This window comes from Dermacentor albipictus, chromosome 1 (genome assembly GCF_038994185.2).
Source record: "Dermacentor albipictus isolate Rhodes 1998 colony chromosome 1, USDA_Dalb.pri_finalv2, whole genome shotgun sequence".
Classification (NCBI taxonomy): Eukaryota; Metazoa; Arthropoda; class Arachnida; order Ixodida; family Ixodidae; genus Dermacentor; species Dermacentor albipictus.
In genome coordinates this window covers 511,383,599-511,403,122 of record NC_091821.1, presented here as the reverse complement: position 1 = coordinate 511,403,122, position 19,524 = coordinate 511,383,599, and the positions used below count along the sequence as shown (strand labels likewise).

The following is a 19,524-nucleotide window of genomic DNA, read 5'->3' as shown; positions in this document are numbered from 1 at the left end:
GCGAACTGCTGCGTGAATAACTTGACGCTCAGCTGGTGACACTCGATACGGGCGGCGATGAATAGGAGGGGCATCGCCGGTATTAACGCGATGTTTAACAGCTGTAGTTTGGGCCAAAGGACGATTGTTAAAGTCAAGAATATCGTGGTAGGAAAACAAAACACGGTAGAGCTCACGAGCGTGCTCGGACGGCATGTCGGGCACAATAATTTTTTGTAAGTCAGCAATGGTACAAGTTGCTGACTGTGATGGTAGAGGAGGATCGGCTGAATTGTCGTCTACTGAGTGATTCTCGAATGAGCAAAGCTGGGCCAGAGACGTCTTGCGTGGCAGCACTTGTGTCGTCGAGCCAAAATTGACCACTGGCAGGCAGACGCAATTCGCCGTAATAGATAAAACTGTATGAGGTACTGTGATCCCGTGTGTAAGGAGGATGTCTTGCATAGGAGCCACGATGTAGTGACCGTCGGGCACTGGTGGGGATAACACTAAGTCAACGTAAGTCAGTGCCGAAGGTGGCAAGCTAATGAAGTCGACGGCACTGAGGTGACTGGGGTGTGGCTCAGCGGGATCCAGAACAGGCAGGTTAAGGCGGAGAGTACTGGTGGAACAATTGATGAAAGCAGAATGTGCGGAGAGGAAGTCTAAGCCGAGGATGATGCCGTGGGGACACTGGGCGATGACTGTGAATAGCACGATAGTGGAGCGATCGGCGAAGGAGACGCGGGCGGCACACATACATACCAACTACGGGGGCTATTCCGCCATCGGCGACACGGACAATAGGCGTCATGGCGGGCGTGATTATTTTCTTGAGCCAGTTACCAAGGTCAGCGCTCATTACCGACAAATACGCCCCAGTGTTTATAAAAGCAGACACAGAAACACCATTGACTTGCATGTGAAGAAGGTTCAGATGAGTGGGCAACGTCAGTAGAGGATTTGGCGGCGTAGGGAGCAGTGCAGCGTCACCTCGAGGCACTGCATCTAGTTTTCCAGCTGGGAGTGGCGTCCAAAGGGAGTCGGCGAATAAGAGTGATGGAGCTGGGGAGAGCGAGATTGTCGTCAATGGGGCGTAGGGGAACGAGAATAGGGGCGGTTCAGCGCAGGAGAATCAGTGGCACCATTATCGGAGCATGTGGCATAGGGACAAGAAGGGCCATCTGGGGGGAGTAGGCAGTATAAGTAGACAAGGTAGGGGAACTCCAGCGACTGCGACAGTGTTGAGACATGTACCCGATTCGAAGGCAGTGAAAACAAATGGGGTTGTTGTCAGCAGTGCGCCATTCAGATAGGTTGCGGAAACGTGGTAGGTAATAAAATGCGGGATTGGGCGGAATTGAAGAAGCCGGGTGGGTATCAGGGCGATGGGTCGAGCAGATGGTGTGAAGACCCATGTTTGCAAACTCCTGGTGCACAACTGCCTGGATTAGGGAAACCCTGACTGCAGGTGCGTTGGAGGAGCTAGAGTCGAAGGTAGCCACATAGGCGGCCTCGATCTCATGCTGGACGATCCTGGTAACATCGCCAGTGTTGTTGGGACGAGGAGCGTCGGCACGGGAAGATGTCACTGGGGTGTTGGGCAGACGGGCAAACTGCTGGTCAATGCACCGGCTTTTAGCGAGTTCCAGGCGGCGGCACTCTTTTATAACTGCATCCACTGTCGCCACAGTGTTAAAAATGAGCACTTTGAAGGCGTCATCAGCAATGCCTTTGAGGATGTGGCAAACGTTGTCGGATTCAGTCATGTGTGCGTCAACTTTGCGGCACAGAGCCAAGACGTCCTGAATGTATGTGACGTAGGGCTCTGTTGACGTCTGCACACGGCCGTATAACGCCTTCTGCGCGGCAAATTGGTGACCATAGGGGTTGCCGAAGAAGTCTCTGAGCTTTTGCTTAAGCGAATCGCAACTGGTGAGCTCATCTTCGTCCGTCCAAAACAAAACCTGAGGTGTGCCACCGAGGTAAAAGACTACATTAGCAAGCTTGATAGTAGGGCCCCACCGGTTATTGAGGCTGACTTGTTCGTACAGGCTGATCCAGTCCTTGACGTTGTGGCGACACACTCTGCGCATATTTCTGCGCACCTTCCATCTTATCATCTGGCCAAGCATACCACAGCTGCACGCTGGATTGCATGGTCGATAAAGTATAGCGCCACCGCCATGTCACCCGAGGTATGCGTCACCGACGGTGGCTATAAAAACAGGCTGCCTGGCTGAGAAAAGCCGCCTTCTACCACCCGCTACTGTGACAAACGTAGCGTTGGTATGCCCGTCCGCTGACATCGTTCGCCGAATAAAGACGTGTTGCATTTTTATGTTGGGATTCGTCCTTCGCTAGCCGCGACATCCCCACAACGTCTTACCCATCTTTGCCCGAAAATACGCCAGGATCACAGGAAGCGGGGAAAGTCATGTAGGTCGTCGAAGTGGCAGCAAGTGTCGGAGCCGGCCGAGTCGAGTTGTCATTGCCGGGAGCCATGAAGGAAGGCTCGACCTACCGTCCACTGCGAAGCTCTGTGACGAGGTGCAGGGAACGTCCACCTCCACCAGATATGTTACGTAGGAAGATGCAGACGAAAAGCTATATACGAGTATCATCATCATCACCATCATCATCATCATCAGCCTAGTTACACCCACTGCAGGGCAAAGGCCTCTCCCATACTTCTCCAACAACCCCGGTCATGTACTAATTGTGGCCATGTCGTCCCTGCAAACTTGTTAATCTCATCCGCCCACCTAACTTTCTGCCGCCCCCTGCTACGCATCCCTTCCTTTGGAATTCAGTCCGTAACCCTTAATGACCATCGGTTATCTTCCCTCCTCATTACATGTCCTGCCCATGCCCATTTCTTTTTCTTGATTTCAACTAAGATGTCATTAACTCGCATTTGTTCCCTCACCCAATCTGGTCTTTTCTTATCCCTTAACGTTACACTATCATTCTTCTTTCCATAGCTCGTTGCGTCGTGCTCAATTTGAGTAGAACCCTTTTCGTAAGCCTCCGGGTTTCTGCCCCGTAGGTGAGTACTGGTAAGACACAGCTATTATACACTTTTCTCTTGAGGGATAATGGCAACCTGCTGTTCATGATCTGAGAATGCCTGCCAAACGCACCCCAGCCCATTCTTATTCTTCTGATTATTTCCGTCTCATGATCCGGATCCGCCGTCACTACCTGCCCTAAGTAGATGTATTCCCGTACCACTTTCAGTGCCTCGCTACCTATTGTAAATTGCTGTTCTCTTCCGAGACTGTTAAACATTACTTTAGTTTTCTGCAGATTAATTTTTAGGCCCACTCTTCTGCTTTGCCTCTCCAGGTCAGTGAGCATGCATTGCGATTGGTCCCCTGAGTTACTAAGCAAGGCAATATCATCAGCGAATCGCAAGTTACTAAGGTATTCTCCATTAACATTTATCCCCAATTCTTCCCAATCCAGGTCTCTGAATACCTCCTGTAAATACGCTGTGAATAGCATTGGAGAGATCGTATCTTCCTGCCTGATGGCTTTCTTTATTGGGATTTTGTTGCTTTCTTTATAGAGGACTACGGTGGCTGTGGAGCTGCTATAGATATCTTTCAGTATTTTTACATACTGCTCGTCTACACCTTGGTTCCGTAATGCCCCCATGACTGCTGAGGTTTCGACAGAAACAAACGCTTTCTCGTAATCAATGAAAGCTATATATAAGGGTTGGTTAAATTCAGCACATTCCTCTATCACCTGATTAATAGTGTTAATATGGTCTACTGTTGAGTAGCCTTTACGGAATCCTGTCTGGTCCTTTGTTTGATAGAAGTCTAAGGTGTTCCTTATTCTATTGGAGATTACCTTAGGAAATAGTTTGTAGGCAACTGACAGTAAGCTGATCGGTCTATAATTTTTTAGGTCTTTGGCGTCCCCTTTCTTATGGATTAGGATTATGTTAGCGTTCTTCCAAGATTCCGGTACGCTCGAGGTCATGAGGTATTGCGTATACAGGGTGGCCAGTTTCTCTAGAACAAACTGTCCACCATCCTTCAACAAATCTGCTGTTACCTGATCCTCCCCAGCTGCCTTCCTCCTTTGCACATCTCCCAAGGCTTTCTTTACTTCTTGCGGCGTTACCTGTGGGATTTTGAATTCCTCTAGACTATTTTCGCTTCCATTATCGTCGTGGGTGCCATTGGTACTGTATAAATCTCTATAGAACTCCTCAGCCACTTGAACTATCTAATTCGTATTAGTAATGATATTGCTGGCTTTGTCTCTTAACGTATACATCTGATTCTTGCCAATTCCCAGTTTCTTCTTCACTGCTTTTAGGCTTCGTCCATTCCTGAGAGCATGTTCAATTCTATCCATATTATACTTCCTTATGTGAGCTGTCTTACGCTTGTTGATTAACTTCGAAAGTTCTGCCAGTTCTGTTCTAGCTGTAGGGTTAGAGGCTTTCATACATTGGCCTTTCTTAATCAGATCTTTCGTCTCCTGCGATAGTTTCCTGGTATCCTGCCTAATGGTGTTACCACCGACTTCCATTGCACACTCCTTAATGATGCCCACAAGATTGTCGTTCATATCTCCAACACTAAGATCCTTTTCCTGACTTAAAGCCGAATACCTGTTCTCTAGCTTGATCCGGAATTCTTCTATTTTCCCCCTTACAGCTAACTCACTGATCGGCTTCTTATGTACTAGTTTCTTCCGTTCTCTCCTCAAGTCTGGGCTAATTCGAGTTCTTATCATCCTGTGGTCACTGCAGCGCACCTTGCCGAGCATGTCCACATCTTGTATGATGCCAGGGTTAGCGCAAAGTATGAAGTCCATTTCATTTCTAGTCTCGCCGTTCGGGCTCCTCCACGTCCACTTTCGTCTAACCCGCTTGCGGAAGAAGGTATTCATTATCCTCATATTATTATGTTCCGCAAACTCTAGTAATAACTCCCCCTGCTATTCCTAGTGCCTATGCCATATTCCCCCACTGCCTTGTCTCCAGCCTGCTTCTTGTCTACCTTGGCATTAAAGTCGCCCATTAGTATAGCGTATTTTGTTTTCACTCTACTCATCGCCGATTCCACGTCTTCATAGAAGCTTTCAACTTCCTGGTCATCATGACTGGATGTAGGGGCGCAGACCTGTGTAACCTGCATTTTGTACCTCTTATTAAGTTTCACAACAAGACCTGTCACCCTCTCGTTAATGCTATAGAATTCCTGTATGTTACCAGCTATATTCTTATTAATCAGAAATCCGACTCTTAGTTCTCGTTTCTCCGCTAAGCCCCGGTAGGACAGGACGGGCCTGCTTTTTAGCACTGTATATGCTTCTTTTGGCCTCCTAACTTCACTGAGCCCTATTATATCCCATTTGCTGCCCTCTAATGCGTCCATTAGCACTGCTAGACTCGCCTCACTAGATAACGTTCTAGCGTGAAGCGGTGCCAGGTTCATATTCCAATGGCGGCCTGTATATGAACACACCAAACAAACAAGTACACTTACAATGAAGTACGCCGCTTTTGGCCAAGACGCAACAACCCGCGCTAGCCTTTAATCATCGTCGTCGTCTTCACACTGCTCGCCTCTTTGTCATCAAATACTGTTCCGTAGCAATACTGTGGTAATAGGTTGAATAGTACAAGAGAAAATGAAGGTGAAAGCTACATTCTTTAATTTCATTCCGGAACCCCATCATCACCAGTACTTACAATGTGATGTCTCCACAGTATATTCTTGTCGTGTTTAGGGCTATTGTGGCCAAGTGTTATTGAAACCTGCCAAGTTCAGTCGTTAGCTCTTTGAGTGTGCTTCAATGTGATCCATCTTTACTGAAAAACAGTTGACTGGACCCAAGCAGACACCCTGGAATGCAAGAAGAGGCTTAGCAAGCCTCTTCTACCTCTCCAGTGTCCCTTCTTTATTGTTTGGTTGCCACACGAACCATTGTGGAGGACAGCTGAACATTGTAAAAAAAGATATTTCTGTGCCTTATGTTTTCTTGTTTTTTTTTTAAATGTTACACACAGTTGTAGTAAGGGAAATACATAGGAGAGTGCATTCAGCAATGTTTATACCTTATTAGAGAGGGAAAAGGAGCAGCAGGCAAGAGAAGGAAAGGCTGTGAGCACTGTAACTGTGTCGTTTTTCAGTGAACACCTGTACTGTACGGCAAAAAGATGCAAGGGTATAGGGAAGGTTATTACATTAAATAGAGGCTGTTGAAAAAGGACACTAACAATTATTTAATTAATTAATTAGAGGGACAATAAAGAGTAATGCTGAATTAGTTTTTGCTGGTAATTTATGTTTTAAAAAATCTTAATTTCTTTCATTTGGTGGAAAAAGTTATGAGGAGGGAAAACAAAGACCCCTCTGCGAATTTTCTGCCAAAACTACCCTGCCAGTATGTCAGTTTAACCATCACAAATTTCAGTATATTTGTTATTGTTGTTATTGTTATTGTATTTAGGTTATTTTGGTGCAGAAAAAGTTTTCAAAACTTGATAGGTTGAGTTTCTTGTTCCATTGAAATACAGTGTCGCCCTTTGATGACACACAATTAAGTGGACCTTTGTAGATGCCGTCCAAATTAATCCTGTCAAAAGAAGCTAGTGCAGAAACTTCAGGGTGGCATCGCTGCATGTCTTTCGTTCTTGTATCTTTTCTGGCTTACTGTAAGAGCAGCTGTTTTTCTTTTACAGTGGCACAGTTTACTTGTATAGGCTAACTTAATTTTACTGTTCAGTGTCCCTTCAAAAGTTTTTATGCTTCACTTGGGAATGTGGGAGTTTTCAACGAGCTCTTGATGCCAAGAAACTCTATTTAAACCTTTGAACAGAGACTTTGCCTGTCAAAAGTTCTGTTCAAGAAGGTAAGTATCTTGTGATTCCAATTCGCATCCATAACACTCATGTGTTTATGCCAACCCTTTCCCATTTTGATGCTTTTTGTCTCTTGCAGGTTACTCCGACTCTACTCAGTCACTCAGCTGGTTTTGCCAGTCTCCCATGACCTTTGTGTCCGGCATGAACAACAAGCAGCTCAGGATCTATGACATGAGAGGTATGGTCATGTTTTGTCTTGTACCATGATGCATATAAGGGGCACTGGGAATTTCCCAGCCCTATTAAAACACAAATAGTGGGCTGGTTTGGTCCACCTGCACCACCTGAACCAGTTCGTGGCGCACTGTACGAGCCTTTGAACCCTTCCCTCCGCTTCAAAAGGTGCAGAAGGGGCTGGTTCGAGATTTTTCTTCACGCTCCCTACTGGTGCTACACATTTGGTGCAGATGTGCAGGGGCTAAGCAACTGTGCAGCAGTCAATGTCACACATGGCTGTGCCCTTTTACACTTTTCTGTCCGCGCCAATTCCCATTGATAGGCTGCTATGCCTGATCGCCTGCTATAGAAAGTTGAAAATTCATATTTTGCGACTTTCCAAGAGCTCCCAGACAGCCACCACCATTTATTGGGTTATTTAGAAACTGTTGAGTCAGTTTCTGTTTTCCGTTTTCTTTTTCCTCCGTGCATGGATTTTTAAAGTGCCTCTGGAGAAAGGGGCGTAGTCGCTACTATGAGCACTTGTAGTTTCGAAGATGGCGTCACACACTGCTCATGCACGGAAATGTTGCACTTTTATCGATTCTAATGCATCTGCATGTGTTTTTGCACTTTGAAAGCAGCATTGACGCAGACTACAACTTCTGTTTCTCAGATTTCCTACAGGAGTTTAGCTTTATTCGCAGAACCACTTCAAAGCCACCGAGGTTAAGATATCCTGCATGTTCTAAAGGTCACAGTCCTTAACTGCGGGGTTTTAACAAGCTTCGGTTGGGATGATTTGTTGGCAGCTGCGCAATGAGTCGAGTTTTGCGTGGAGACGGCTGGGAGTCGACCTTGGCATTGTGCTAGGGCTAGTCACTGAGGTGCGACTGAGGTGAGTGAGGCTAGTCACTGAGCGAAATTTTGAACGCACGATAGAGAACGTACCGGTACGTCAGTGACACTGTGGGGGGGAATCACGATGACGTACCGGTACGTCTGTGACAGCGAAAGGTTTAAAATGTATATTTTGAAAATGTTTTAAGGCTTTTCTGTGCAAAGGAACAACGACAGTTTTGATTAAGTTCTTCTTTTCTGTAAAATGTTTGTTTAGATATATACATTGAAAGGGGGTTTATTGCAGCTCGTACGAGGGATCGCAAGTAGCTCTTGATCGCGAGTCCTAGCCGTTCGCATCAGCAGCCCGAGCTCGGGTCTTGCGCCACAGCGGTGGCAGTCCGCACAGCGCCACATGCATATTGCCCACTTGAATTGCCCCCGCGGCGAAGACGAGCCATCCTGGTGACCTAAGGTGATGACACGATAAGGGGGTCGTGGTATGGCTTCAGGCGGCTGACGTGAACCGTCTTGCGGCCACGGCGGCGTTTGTCCGAAGATGGCATCACTGGTTCGCCCCATAATTCACCGGCGATGTACACGCGACGATCCGGTACGGACCCTGATATTTCGGAGCAAGCTTTGGGCTAAGGCCTGGAGATTGGAAGGGCAGCTGAAGCCAGACGTGAAAGTCCACGGCGAAGGACTGTGTGGGCTGCCCGTTGTCGTGGCAATCTTTGTGGATTCCTTGGGTATCCAACATGAACGAGCGAGCCAGTTGGCGGCACTCTTCAGCATGGCGAGCAACTTCGGAAAGAGGGGTGAATTCAGAGGCATCCGGATGATATGGTAGTATGGTGTCGAGGGTAGTGGATGGTTCACGTCCATAAAGAAGGAAAAATGGGGAGAAGCCTGTGGTAGCCTGAACGGCGGTATTATACGCGTACGTCACAAAAGGGAAGACATCGTCCCAATTGGAATGATCAGACGCAACATACATGGTGAGCATGTCACCAAGAGTGCGGTTGAACCGTTCCGTTAGACCGTTAGTCTGTGGGTGATACGCTGTAGTGGTGCGGTGAATAGTGCGGCAGGCGGTGAGTAGCTCATTAATAATTGCGTCATGCCGTAACATGAATGCGGCGACGTCGCGAGCAGTGGCCGAAGCAAGTGCAGCAGTTTCAGCATATCTTGTGAGGTGGTCCACTGCGACATTTATCCAAAGATTTCCTTTAGCAGTGGATGGAAGAGGCCCATAAAGGTCAATGCCAATCCGATCAAAAGGACGTGCAGGACACGGCAAAGGTTGCAGAGGGCCAGTCGTATGAGGAGATGTCTTGCGTCGCTGACAGGCTACACTAGACCGAATGTATTTACAGACATAAGAATACATGCCGCGCCAGTAGTAGCACTGACGGAGCTGCTCGTAGGTTTTCAGGACGCCAACATGAGCTTGTTGTGGGTCAGCATGGAAATACGTGCATATGTCGGAGCACAAATGGCGAGGGATGACTAGCAGCCATTTGCAACCGTCCGGCTGATAGTTTCGGCGGTACAAGATCGCGTCCCGTAGCACGAAATGGGTGGCTTGGAGGGCATGTAGCCATCAAAGAACTCTGAAGAGTGTCAATGAGAGACAGAATCCATGGATCTTTCCTCTGTTCAGACGGCATGTCAGTAACAGCAAGTGTAGCAACCGGGCACTCTACGGGTGAGGGTGGCGTTTCGTCGGATCGCATGGGCGATCGGGAGAGTGCATCGGCATCAGAATGTTGGCGTCCAGATCGATAGATGACGCGAATGTCAAATTCTTGGAGCCGAAGAGCCCAACGTCCAAGACGGCCTGACGGGTCTTTCAGTGACGCAAGCCAGCAGAGCATGTGGTGGTCTGTCACAACATCGAATGGATGGCCATACAAGTAAGGGCAAAATTTGTTTAATGCCCAAACTATAGCCAAACATTCTTTTTCTGTGACAGAATAATTGGTTTCTGCCTTCGTGAGGGCACGACTCGCATATGCAACCACATATTCCGGAAAGCCAGGTATGCGTTGCGCAACGACGGCTCCAAGACCAACGCCACTGGCGTCCGTAAAAACTTCGGTCGGTGCAGTCGGGTCATAGTGGCGTAGAACAGGCAGTGAGGTAAGCAGACGATGCAAAGTGGTGAAGGCTTGGTCACATGCCGGAGTCCAGTTGGGAAGGTCACCTGGGCCAGCCAGGAGCTTCGTCAGGGGAGCGATGATGCAGGCAAAAGCGTCGAAAATTAGAGCAAAGGCTGATAAAACTGCGGAGCTCTTTCAGTGTAGTCGGCCGCGGAAATTCTGCGACAGCACGAAGTTTGTCAGGGTAGGGAGGGACACCGTCTTTGGAAACGACATGGCCAAGTATGGTCAGCTGGCAGGCGCCGAAGTGGCACTTTTTTTAGTTAAGTTGAAGGCCGGCGGCGGCAAGGCAAGTGAGGACTTCGTGTAGACGAGAGAGGTGAGTGGTGAAATCAGGGGAGAAAACTACCACGTCGTCTAAATAACACAGGCACGTCTTCCATTTGAGGCCTCGCAGAATATTGTCCATCATTTTTTCGAATGTCGCGGGCGCATTGCAGGGGCCGAATGGCATTACTGTAAACTCATACAGGCCATCAGGCGTAATGAAAGCTGTTTTCGAGCGGTCGGATTCAACCACTGGCACTTGCCTATAGCCTGATGGCAAGTCCAAAGAAGAAAAGAATTCAGCACCATGTAGACAATCCAGGGCGTCATCTATGCGCGGTAGAGGATAGACATCTTTTCGTGTAATCTTGTTGAGGCTCCACACAAACAAATCGAGCCATCTTTTTTCTTAATGAGTACTACGGGCGATGACCAAGAGCTGCAGGATGGCTTGATAACACCACGGTCAAGCATGTCTTCAACTTGCTCGGTGATGACACGACGCTCGGTGGATGACACACGGTACAGACGCTGGCGTAATGGTGCGTGATGTCCCATATCAATGTGGTGACAGACGGTACTTGTGCGGCCTAATGATGCTTGGTTCCAGTCAAAAGAGGCGTGAAAATCATTTTAAAAGAGTAATTAGCCGCTCACGTTGTGTCGGCTCGAGGTCATCGGCAATGGAGCGACAAAAAACATCCGGTAGTTAGATGGCACATGGGGTGTCAGTGCTGTTACGTTGGCAGTATCGACGTCGTCGGCCATAGGGAAATGCACAATAGCGTCAGCGTCCACAGACTCGACAGTACCAATAGTCTCGCCACAGTGCAAAGCCAAAGTGTACAAATTTGGGTTTGAAATCAGTATTTCTGCAGCACCATGGTGAACCGTGAGGAGGGCGAAAGGCAACAATATAGGCTGGCGGTGAGTGAAGATGGCAGCGAGTGTAAACATGACTGTCGCTTCGGCAAGCGATGCGCATGAAAGAGGGACAAATACAGCACTGTGAGGAGGAAGGTCAGTATCTGAAGCTACACAAATCCTGCTAAGATGCTGAACTTGAAAATCGTGAGATGGAAAATCGCACAGAATGGAGAACTGAACCTCGGCACGTGCACAGTCAATGACGGCATAATAGCGCGACAGAAAATCCCAACCGAGAATGACATCGTGGGAGCAACAAGTTAACACAAAGAAATCAATGGAATACAAAATGTCTCGAATCAGCACTCTGGCAGTGCACATAGCAACTGGCTGTACTTGTTGCACACTGGCTGTTCTAAGCAATGGAACCGAAGGCTTCATGGTCAATTTCCGCAATGCACGACAAAGCTTCTCACTAATGACGGATACAGCAGCACCTGTATCGACGAGCGCAAGGGATTTGATGCCATCAACGCACACTTCAATAACGTTAGCGGGGGGAAAAACGAGGACTTTGATGTTCCGACGATGACGCAGTTCGTGCCTCAAGAACTGCAGAAATCAGTTTTCCGCCTCAGTAGTACTGGCACTGTGTCTACGTCGCATGGGTGAGAGTGAGCGCCGACGAGGGGAAGGCGAGCAACGCGTGCCGTAGAGCTGTGACTGCGGTGCCGGTATGTCATCAGCAGCGTAGACTTCTGGTGGTGGTCGTGAAGGCATACGGAAAGGCCGGAAGTCGGAGCTGGGTTGTCGCGGGGTGCCCACGAAGGCCTGCAATCGCCGGCGGCAGAAGCGCACTACATGACCCGGGGTACCGCAGGCATAGTATATTGGGCGGTTGTCAGCAGTGCCCCAAGGATTTGGACCCTGCTGCTGTGCACTGAAAAAGGGATCTGCCGGCTGGCAAGGTGAAGGCGGAGGAGAGAACACCGGCGGGCAAGGCACTGAAGGCAAAGGAGAGAACCCCTGTAGACGAGGCGCCCGTGCAACGACTTCAGCATACGTCAGAGGCGCGGCCACGGGAGCCGGCTGACACGGAGGTGGAAGAGCTTCGGTCACTTGCTCTTGAATTATCTGTCGGGGCGCTGGAGCCAAACATTGAGAAGGCTTCTCCGTGGTCGGCAAAATCGAGAGCTGTCGTGCGACCTCCTCGCGCACAAATTCTTTTATTTGCATCAGCAAAGTTGTGTGGTTGTCGCCAATAATTAATCCTGCTAACGAATCTTCCGTAGGCGGTGGGCGCCGAGCTAAGATGCGTTGTTTCCTCGTCAAAACTTTGGAACAAATTGATAACTTCGGCCACGGTACGCGGATCCTTCGCTAACAACATCTGAAAGGTGTCCTCATCAATGCCTTTCATAATATGTTTTATCTTGTCCTGTTCTGACATTGACGGACTCACGTGCTTACGCAGGTCAATGACATCTTCGATGTAACTTGTGAAAGTTTCCCCATGATTTTGCACACGCCCCCGTAAGCGTTGTTCTGTGCGAAGCTTGCGCATAGCGGGGCGCCCGAACACTTCTGCGAAACTTGTTTTGAATGTGCTCCATGTTGCGAAATCGTGTTCGTGGTTTCGGAACCAGAGGTTTGCGACGGCGGTTAAGTAAAACAACACGTTGTGCAACTTGGTGATGTCGTCCCACTTGTTATGCTGGCTCACCCGTTTGTAGTGTCCATGTATAGCACTCTTTGGAATGAAGGAAGGCAACCCTGGGGTTCAAGGGAGCTTCCAAGATGGCTGCAGTTTCGTTGAAATAAATGTGTGTGCGTTCCCAACAGAATCAGCCATAATCAGTCTCTAATGCTCGAACTACCATACGTTACAATGGCGACGAGGATGCGTCTGAACTTCGTGAAGGCTGCCAAGCAACGATTCTAAGCAGAACAAAGATACCAACACGCATTGTTGAAACGTCTACTTTGCGGTATGGTGCACAACATGCTTCCATCGTTCCCTTTCTTCGACGCGCGTGCCTCTGACGCCAACAATGTCAGCATCGAGAGGTTGAAGTGGGTGAAACGCTTCGAAAACTTCATCGTAGCCTGCGGTATCACAGCCGATGCCCGGAAGACGGTCATACTACTACACTACGTTGGGGAAGAAGTGTATGACATATACTGTGCACTACCCGATCCTCCTGCAGCCGCAGCTGCGTCTACCGTTTCAAGCACCGGTGGCTCCAGTAACGCAACCCCTCTCTACACCGCAGCACGTAGGTAGCTTGATGACTATTTCGCACCCCGAGTAAACACTACCTTCGATGTTTACCGCTTCTGTCAAGCCAAGCAAATGGAAAACGGGTCGCTCGACGCATTTTACGCCAGGCTACGACAGCTTGTTAGGCACTGTGCTTTCGCCGATGACGACACCAAAATCAAGAATCAGATATTGCTGTCTACAACGTCGACACATCTACGCCAGTATGCCATGCAGCATGACCTCGACTTGCAAGGAATTCTCAAACAAGGCAGGTTATTTGAAGAGGTCGAGCACGACATCTCCGTGATCGAGTAAGAAAGCCGGCAGTGTAAGGAAAACACGGTTTCAGCGTCTACACTTGCAGTAAACTCCGAGCGCACCTCGCGACCTCATCAGCCAAAGCACCATGGGAAAGAGCCGTCACGGACTCGTGAGCCTCCCCGTCATCAACGGGCAAACGCGACATGCTACAACTGCGGAAAACCATGGCCTCACAGTAAGGGACGCTCTAGTTACTCCGCTCTCGGCAAACGGTGTACTGCGTGTCACAAAACTGGACACTTTGCTAGTGTGTGTCGTTCAGCACACAAAGCCGTACACGCAGTCGTGCGGGACAGCAGCCCTGACAGTGATGAACACGTTTTCATGACCTCCTCTCACTGTCACGCAGTCACGGGATCTCCACAGGTGGACATCAAACTTGATGGCGAGGACGTCTGTTTTACAATTGATACTGGCGCTACCGTGTCTGTCGTCGGTTCGAACAGCTTAAAAAATCGTTTAAGCAAGGAAATGCTGTCCAAGACATCTAAGAAAATATTTGCTTATGGGGCAAATTCTCCTTTACCGCTACTTGGAAAGCTTGATGTTGTCATGACCTACAAGGAGAGCAGCAGCCATGAAGCTCTCTACGTTGTGTCTGGAAACTGCACCACTGCTCAGTTTCTCTGCAGCTTCCCGTCTAGGACTAGTCCAGATCACGTATAGTGTGGGAGAGGTTACCAACAGACTGGATCCGAGGATGGCCTACCCAGACCTCTTCAAGGAAATGGGCTGTCTAAAGGACTTCCAGGTGCACCCCCATGTCGACCCCAGTGTTCAACCAGCAGCCCAACCTCACAGACGCATTCCCTTCTCTATGCGAAAGCCACTGGAAAAAGAGCTCGAAAGGCTACAGTCCCTTGGCACAATCGAAAAGACTGAAGGACCTACCCCCTGGGTATCACCAATTGTGGCAGTACCGAAGCCACATGACCCCGAGCACATTCGAATGTGTGTTGACATGCGCAGTGCCAACCAAGCTATCCAGCGTGAGAGACATGTCACATCCACAGTGGACGACATCTTTGTTGCTTTGAATGGCTCCATCTTATTCTCTTAACTCGATGTGAAAGATGGGTACCACCAACTAGAACTTGACGCATCATCCCGTGTGATCACCACTTTCTCCACACATGCTGGGCTCTTCCGATACAAGAGACTCAACTTCGGAATCAACTCAGCAGCCGAAGTGTTTCAGGACACCATCCGTCAGGTTCTAACTAACATCCCCAACGTGCTCAACGTAAGCGATGACATATTGGTGTATGGAAAGACTGAAAAAAAGCATGATAAGTCTTTGAAGGCCACATTGGAATGTCTACTTGCAAGTGGTCTCACACTGAACGTCAAGAAATGCAAGTTCTACCAACGGGAACTTACACTTTTCGGGCGTGTGTTCTCCAGCAATGGTGTGAAACCGGACCCCACTAAGGTGTCTGCGATCTTGGGTGCATCACCACCTTCCAGTGCCACTGAAGTGAAGAGTCTCCTTGGGCTCGTTAACTACTGTGGTCGGTTCATACCCAACTTGGCCCACCTCACCCAACCACTCAGGAAACTCACAGCCAAAGGAGAGGACTGGTGTTGGACAGACATACAGCAAGACGCCCTGGACGAACTGAAGAGAAAGCTTTCCGAGGCCACAACTCTCGCCTACTTCGATCCAAGAAAGAACATCACACTCATTGTAGATGCTGCTCCTCATGGCTTTGGTGCCATTCTCACGCAGACATCCGGAGGTGAAACCAGAGTTGTAGCACATGGGAGTCGTGCTCTTTCTCCTGTGGAGGCACGCTACTCTCAGATTGAAGGGAAATGCTGGCCGTGGTGTGGGGAATTCAGCATTTTCACATCTACCTGTATGGGACAACATTCTGCCTACTGACAGACCACAAGCCATTGGTCAGCATTCTCAGCAACCCTCGCTCCCTGCCTTCAGCACGGCTGGAGCGTTTGGCACTTCGAATTCAACAATACACCTTTAAAGTGCAACACACTAGTGGTCCAAGTAACCCATCTGACTACTTGTCCCGACACCGAGTAAACTCCACGTCACCATTTCGGTGCATGGAATCTGTCGCCGAACAGTACGTGAACTTCATTGTGTCTCATAGCCTGCCTCGTGCCATGACCAGAGAGGAGGTAACCGAAGCAACGCTCGCTGACCTGGTGATGAACTCGCTCAAGAAAGCCCTAAAGCAACCCCAGCAAGGCAAAGATTGGAAGACCACAACTCTGATGCCCTTCTCTCGCGTTGCGACAGAACTGTCAGTTTCCAAAGAAGGCCTTGTGTTAAGAGGCATGTGGATAGTACTGCCAGCACAACTTCACACTAAGGCAGTGCATCTTACACATCGAGGACACCAAGGCATTGTCAAGACAAAACAGCTGTTGTGTGAGAAAGTGTGGTTTCCAGGGATAGACTCTTTAGTAGACCAGACAGTTAAGAGTTGCCTGGCATGCCAAGCGAACACACCAGTACGCCATTGAGATCCTTTGCCAATCCAGGAGCTGCCTCGAGGCTCGTGGACTGAAGTGTCGTTATATTTTGCTGGCCCTTTCCCTGATGGCAAGTATACCATGGCAGCGGTGGATGATTTCTCCAAGTACCCAGTTGTTAGCATCCTACATACTCTTGCAGCACCTACAGTCATCAAGCAACTGCGCACTGTTTTCGTTCAGTTCGGCTGTCCAGAAGTTGTAAAGTCAGACAATGGCTCACCATTTCAGAGTGAGAGTTTTGCAGAGTTCGCCAGTGAGCTCGGGTTCAAGCATCACCGCATCACTCCACGGTGGCCAGAGGCTAATGGGGAAGCAGAAAGATTCATGCGCACCCTCAAGAAGTCTATACTCACAAGTCGTGTCAGCCACTTGGATTGGACTGATGAGCTTCAGTCGTTCCTGCTGGCTTATAGGTCCACACCCCATAGTTCCACAGGAAAATCTCCGTTTGAACTTCTGTTTGGGAGACCCATGAAGAATCTTTTACCGGCACTTGTCGCTGGTACTCACAACTCGGCTCACTATGAGGCCAGACAGAATGACACTAAAAGAAAAGCATACAACAAGTGGTACGGCAACACTCGGAGGCATACGAGTAACAACCAGCTGTGTGTGGGGCAACTAGTCCTCTGCAAACAGGACAGGTCAAACAAGTTTTCGCCTTACTGTGACCCACACCCATACACAATCACCAAAGTCAATGGCTCCAGAATCACAGCGTCCAGAGATGGAGTGTCGATTTGTCGCAACTCAAGTTTCTTCAAAGATGCAAGCACAGTTCAAGTGGAACGACATCAGGACCAGACCGACATGCCATATCTGGATGATGAAGCTGTGCCGAGTAACAGTGACCTTCCAACCCCTAGCATAGCTACTCCTAGCCAAGCCATATCAGCAGCTTCCGAGACCGTCTCACAGCGGTACCCCCAATGATCCAGGCAACGACCTAGGCACCTGAAAGACTTCGTGTTAAAGCAAAACTGATTTTTTCCTTCCCTGGTGGGATGATGTAGTGTCCATGTATAGCACTCTTTCAAATGAAGGAAGGCAACCCTGGGGTTCAAGGGAGCTTCCAAGATGGCTGCAGTTTAGTTGAAATAAATGTGTGTGCGTTCCCAACAGAATCAGCCATAATCAGTCTCCAATGCTCGAACTACCATATGTTACACCGTTCATAAGATGGCAATGAATCCTCCACGTCATGCTCATCGGTGCCGCTAAAGATGGCAGGATCACGCTGGTGCAACACACCGGAAACGATGACCGCCAGAGGCTGTGGTGCATCTTCCTGGGTGGTTTCGTCAGGCATGGTCGCAGCAGTTGGTAGCGTCCGGCTTCGGAGTTCCAGTTTCCGAGGTCTACCCTGCAGCTCCACCAAATGAAAGGGGGTTTATTGCAGCTCGTACGAGGGATCGCAAGTAGCTCTTGATCACGAGTCCTAGCCGTTCGCATCAGCAGCCCGAGCTCGGGTCTCGCGCCGCAGTGATGGCAGTTGGCACAGCGCCACATGCATGTTACCCACTACAACATATATTTTTAAAAGAATTTTTAATAAAGTTCGTCTTTCAGAACGTACCACTGGAAAGAAAATTTTCTCTTTTTCAATATGACACTACACACTTCAGTATCAAGCATGCTCTATAATAGGAAAAAAGCATTTACTAGACTACCCAAAAACTGATGCATTTCCCATGGACAGGAAAATTTTAAACCCTGCTTACACACATAGGCCACACATTAACAGGATGTCTATTAGCCACATCCCGCAATTCAGTTGTCTGTGCTGAGCAAAACAATGTTACTTCAGATTAAACAACAAGCCTCTGTAAAACTGAGATAAGAAAAAGAAAATCCTTGCACATTTGCCAGCAAAGCCATAAGTTCAGTCCATGATACTCATACTGTGTGGCATATGCATGCTGTAAATTGCTTTTAGAAAAAAGTATAAGACCAACTATATATCAATGCATTAAGGGCTTCTTTTTTACAAAAGCTAACATAATGCTATATGCCTTAATCATCATCAGCCTGGTTACGCCCACTGCAGGGCAAAGGCCTCTCCCATACTTCTCCAACTACCCCGGTCATGTACTAATTGTGGCCATGTTGTCCCTGCAAACGTCTTAATGTCATCCACCCACCTAACTTTCTGCCGCCCCCTGCTACGCTTCCCTTCCCTTGGAATCCAGTCCGTAACCCTTAATGACCATTGGTTATCTTCCCTCCTCATTACATGTCCGGCCCATGCCCATTTCTTTTTCTTGATTTCAACTAAGATGTCATTTACCCGGGTTTGTTGCCTCACCCAATCTGCTCTTTTCTTATCCCTTAACGTTGCACCCATCATTCTTCTTTCCATAGCTCGTTGCGTCGTCCTCAATTTCAGCAGAACCCTTTTCGTAAGCCTCCGGGTTTCTGCCCCGTAGGTGAGTACTGGTAAGACACAGCTATTATACACTTTTCTCTTGAGGGATAATGGCAACCTGCTGTTCATGATCTGAGAATGCCTGCCAAACGCACCCCAGCCCATTCTTATTCTTCTGATTATTTCCGTCTCATGATCCGGATCCGCCGTCACTACCTGCCCTAAGTAGATGTATTCCCTTACGACTTCCAGTGCCTCGCTGCCTATTGTAAATTGCTGTTCTCTTCCGAGACTGTTAAGCATTACTTTAGTTTTCTGCAGATTAATTTTTAGACCCAATCTTCTGCTTTGCCTCTCCAGGTCAGTGAGCATGCATTGCAATTGGTCCCCTGAGTTACTAAGCAAGGCAATATCATCAGCGAATCCCAAGTTACTAAGGTATTCTCCATTAACTTTTATCCCCAATTCTTCCCAATCCAGGTCTCTGAATACCTCCTGTAAACACGCTGTGAATAGCATTGGAGAGATCGTATCTCCCTGCCTGACGCCTTTCTTTATTGGGATTTTGTTGCTTGCTTTATGGAGGACTACGGTGGCTGTGGAGCCGCTATAAATATATTTCAGTATTTTTATATACGGCTCGTCTGCACCCTGATTCCGTAATGCCTCCATGACTGCTGAGGTTTTGACAGAATCAAACGCTTTCTCGTAATCAATGAAAGCTATATATAAAGGTTGGTTATATTCAGCACATTTCTCTATCACCTCATTGATAGTGTGAATATGATCTATTGTTGAGTAGCCTTTACAGAATCCTGCCTGGTCCTTTGCTTGACAGAAGTCTAGGGTGTTCCTGATTCTGTTTGCGATTACCTTAGTAAATAGTTTGTAGGCAACGGACAGT

The 19,524-nt window shown here is 48.4% G+C and overlaps 1 protein-coding gene across 2 annotated transcripts in view; it reads left to right on the top strand.

Annotated features, from left to right (window-relative positions):
- Window positions 1-19,524, top strand: part of mio (GATOR complex protein mio) — a 534,566-nt gene that overhangs the window by 191,337 nt on the left and 323,705 nt on the right. For both annotated transcript variants that reach the window (XM_070532612.1, XM_070532613.1), the window contains exon 8: window positions 6,951-7,052. In XM_070532612.1, coding sequence (XP_070388713.1) covers window positions 6,951-7,052 — 102 coding nt within the window. The remainder of the gene's footprint in view (window positions 1-6,950; window positions 7,053-19,524) is intronic.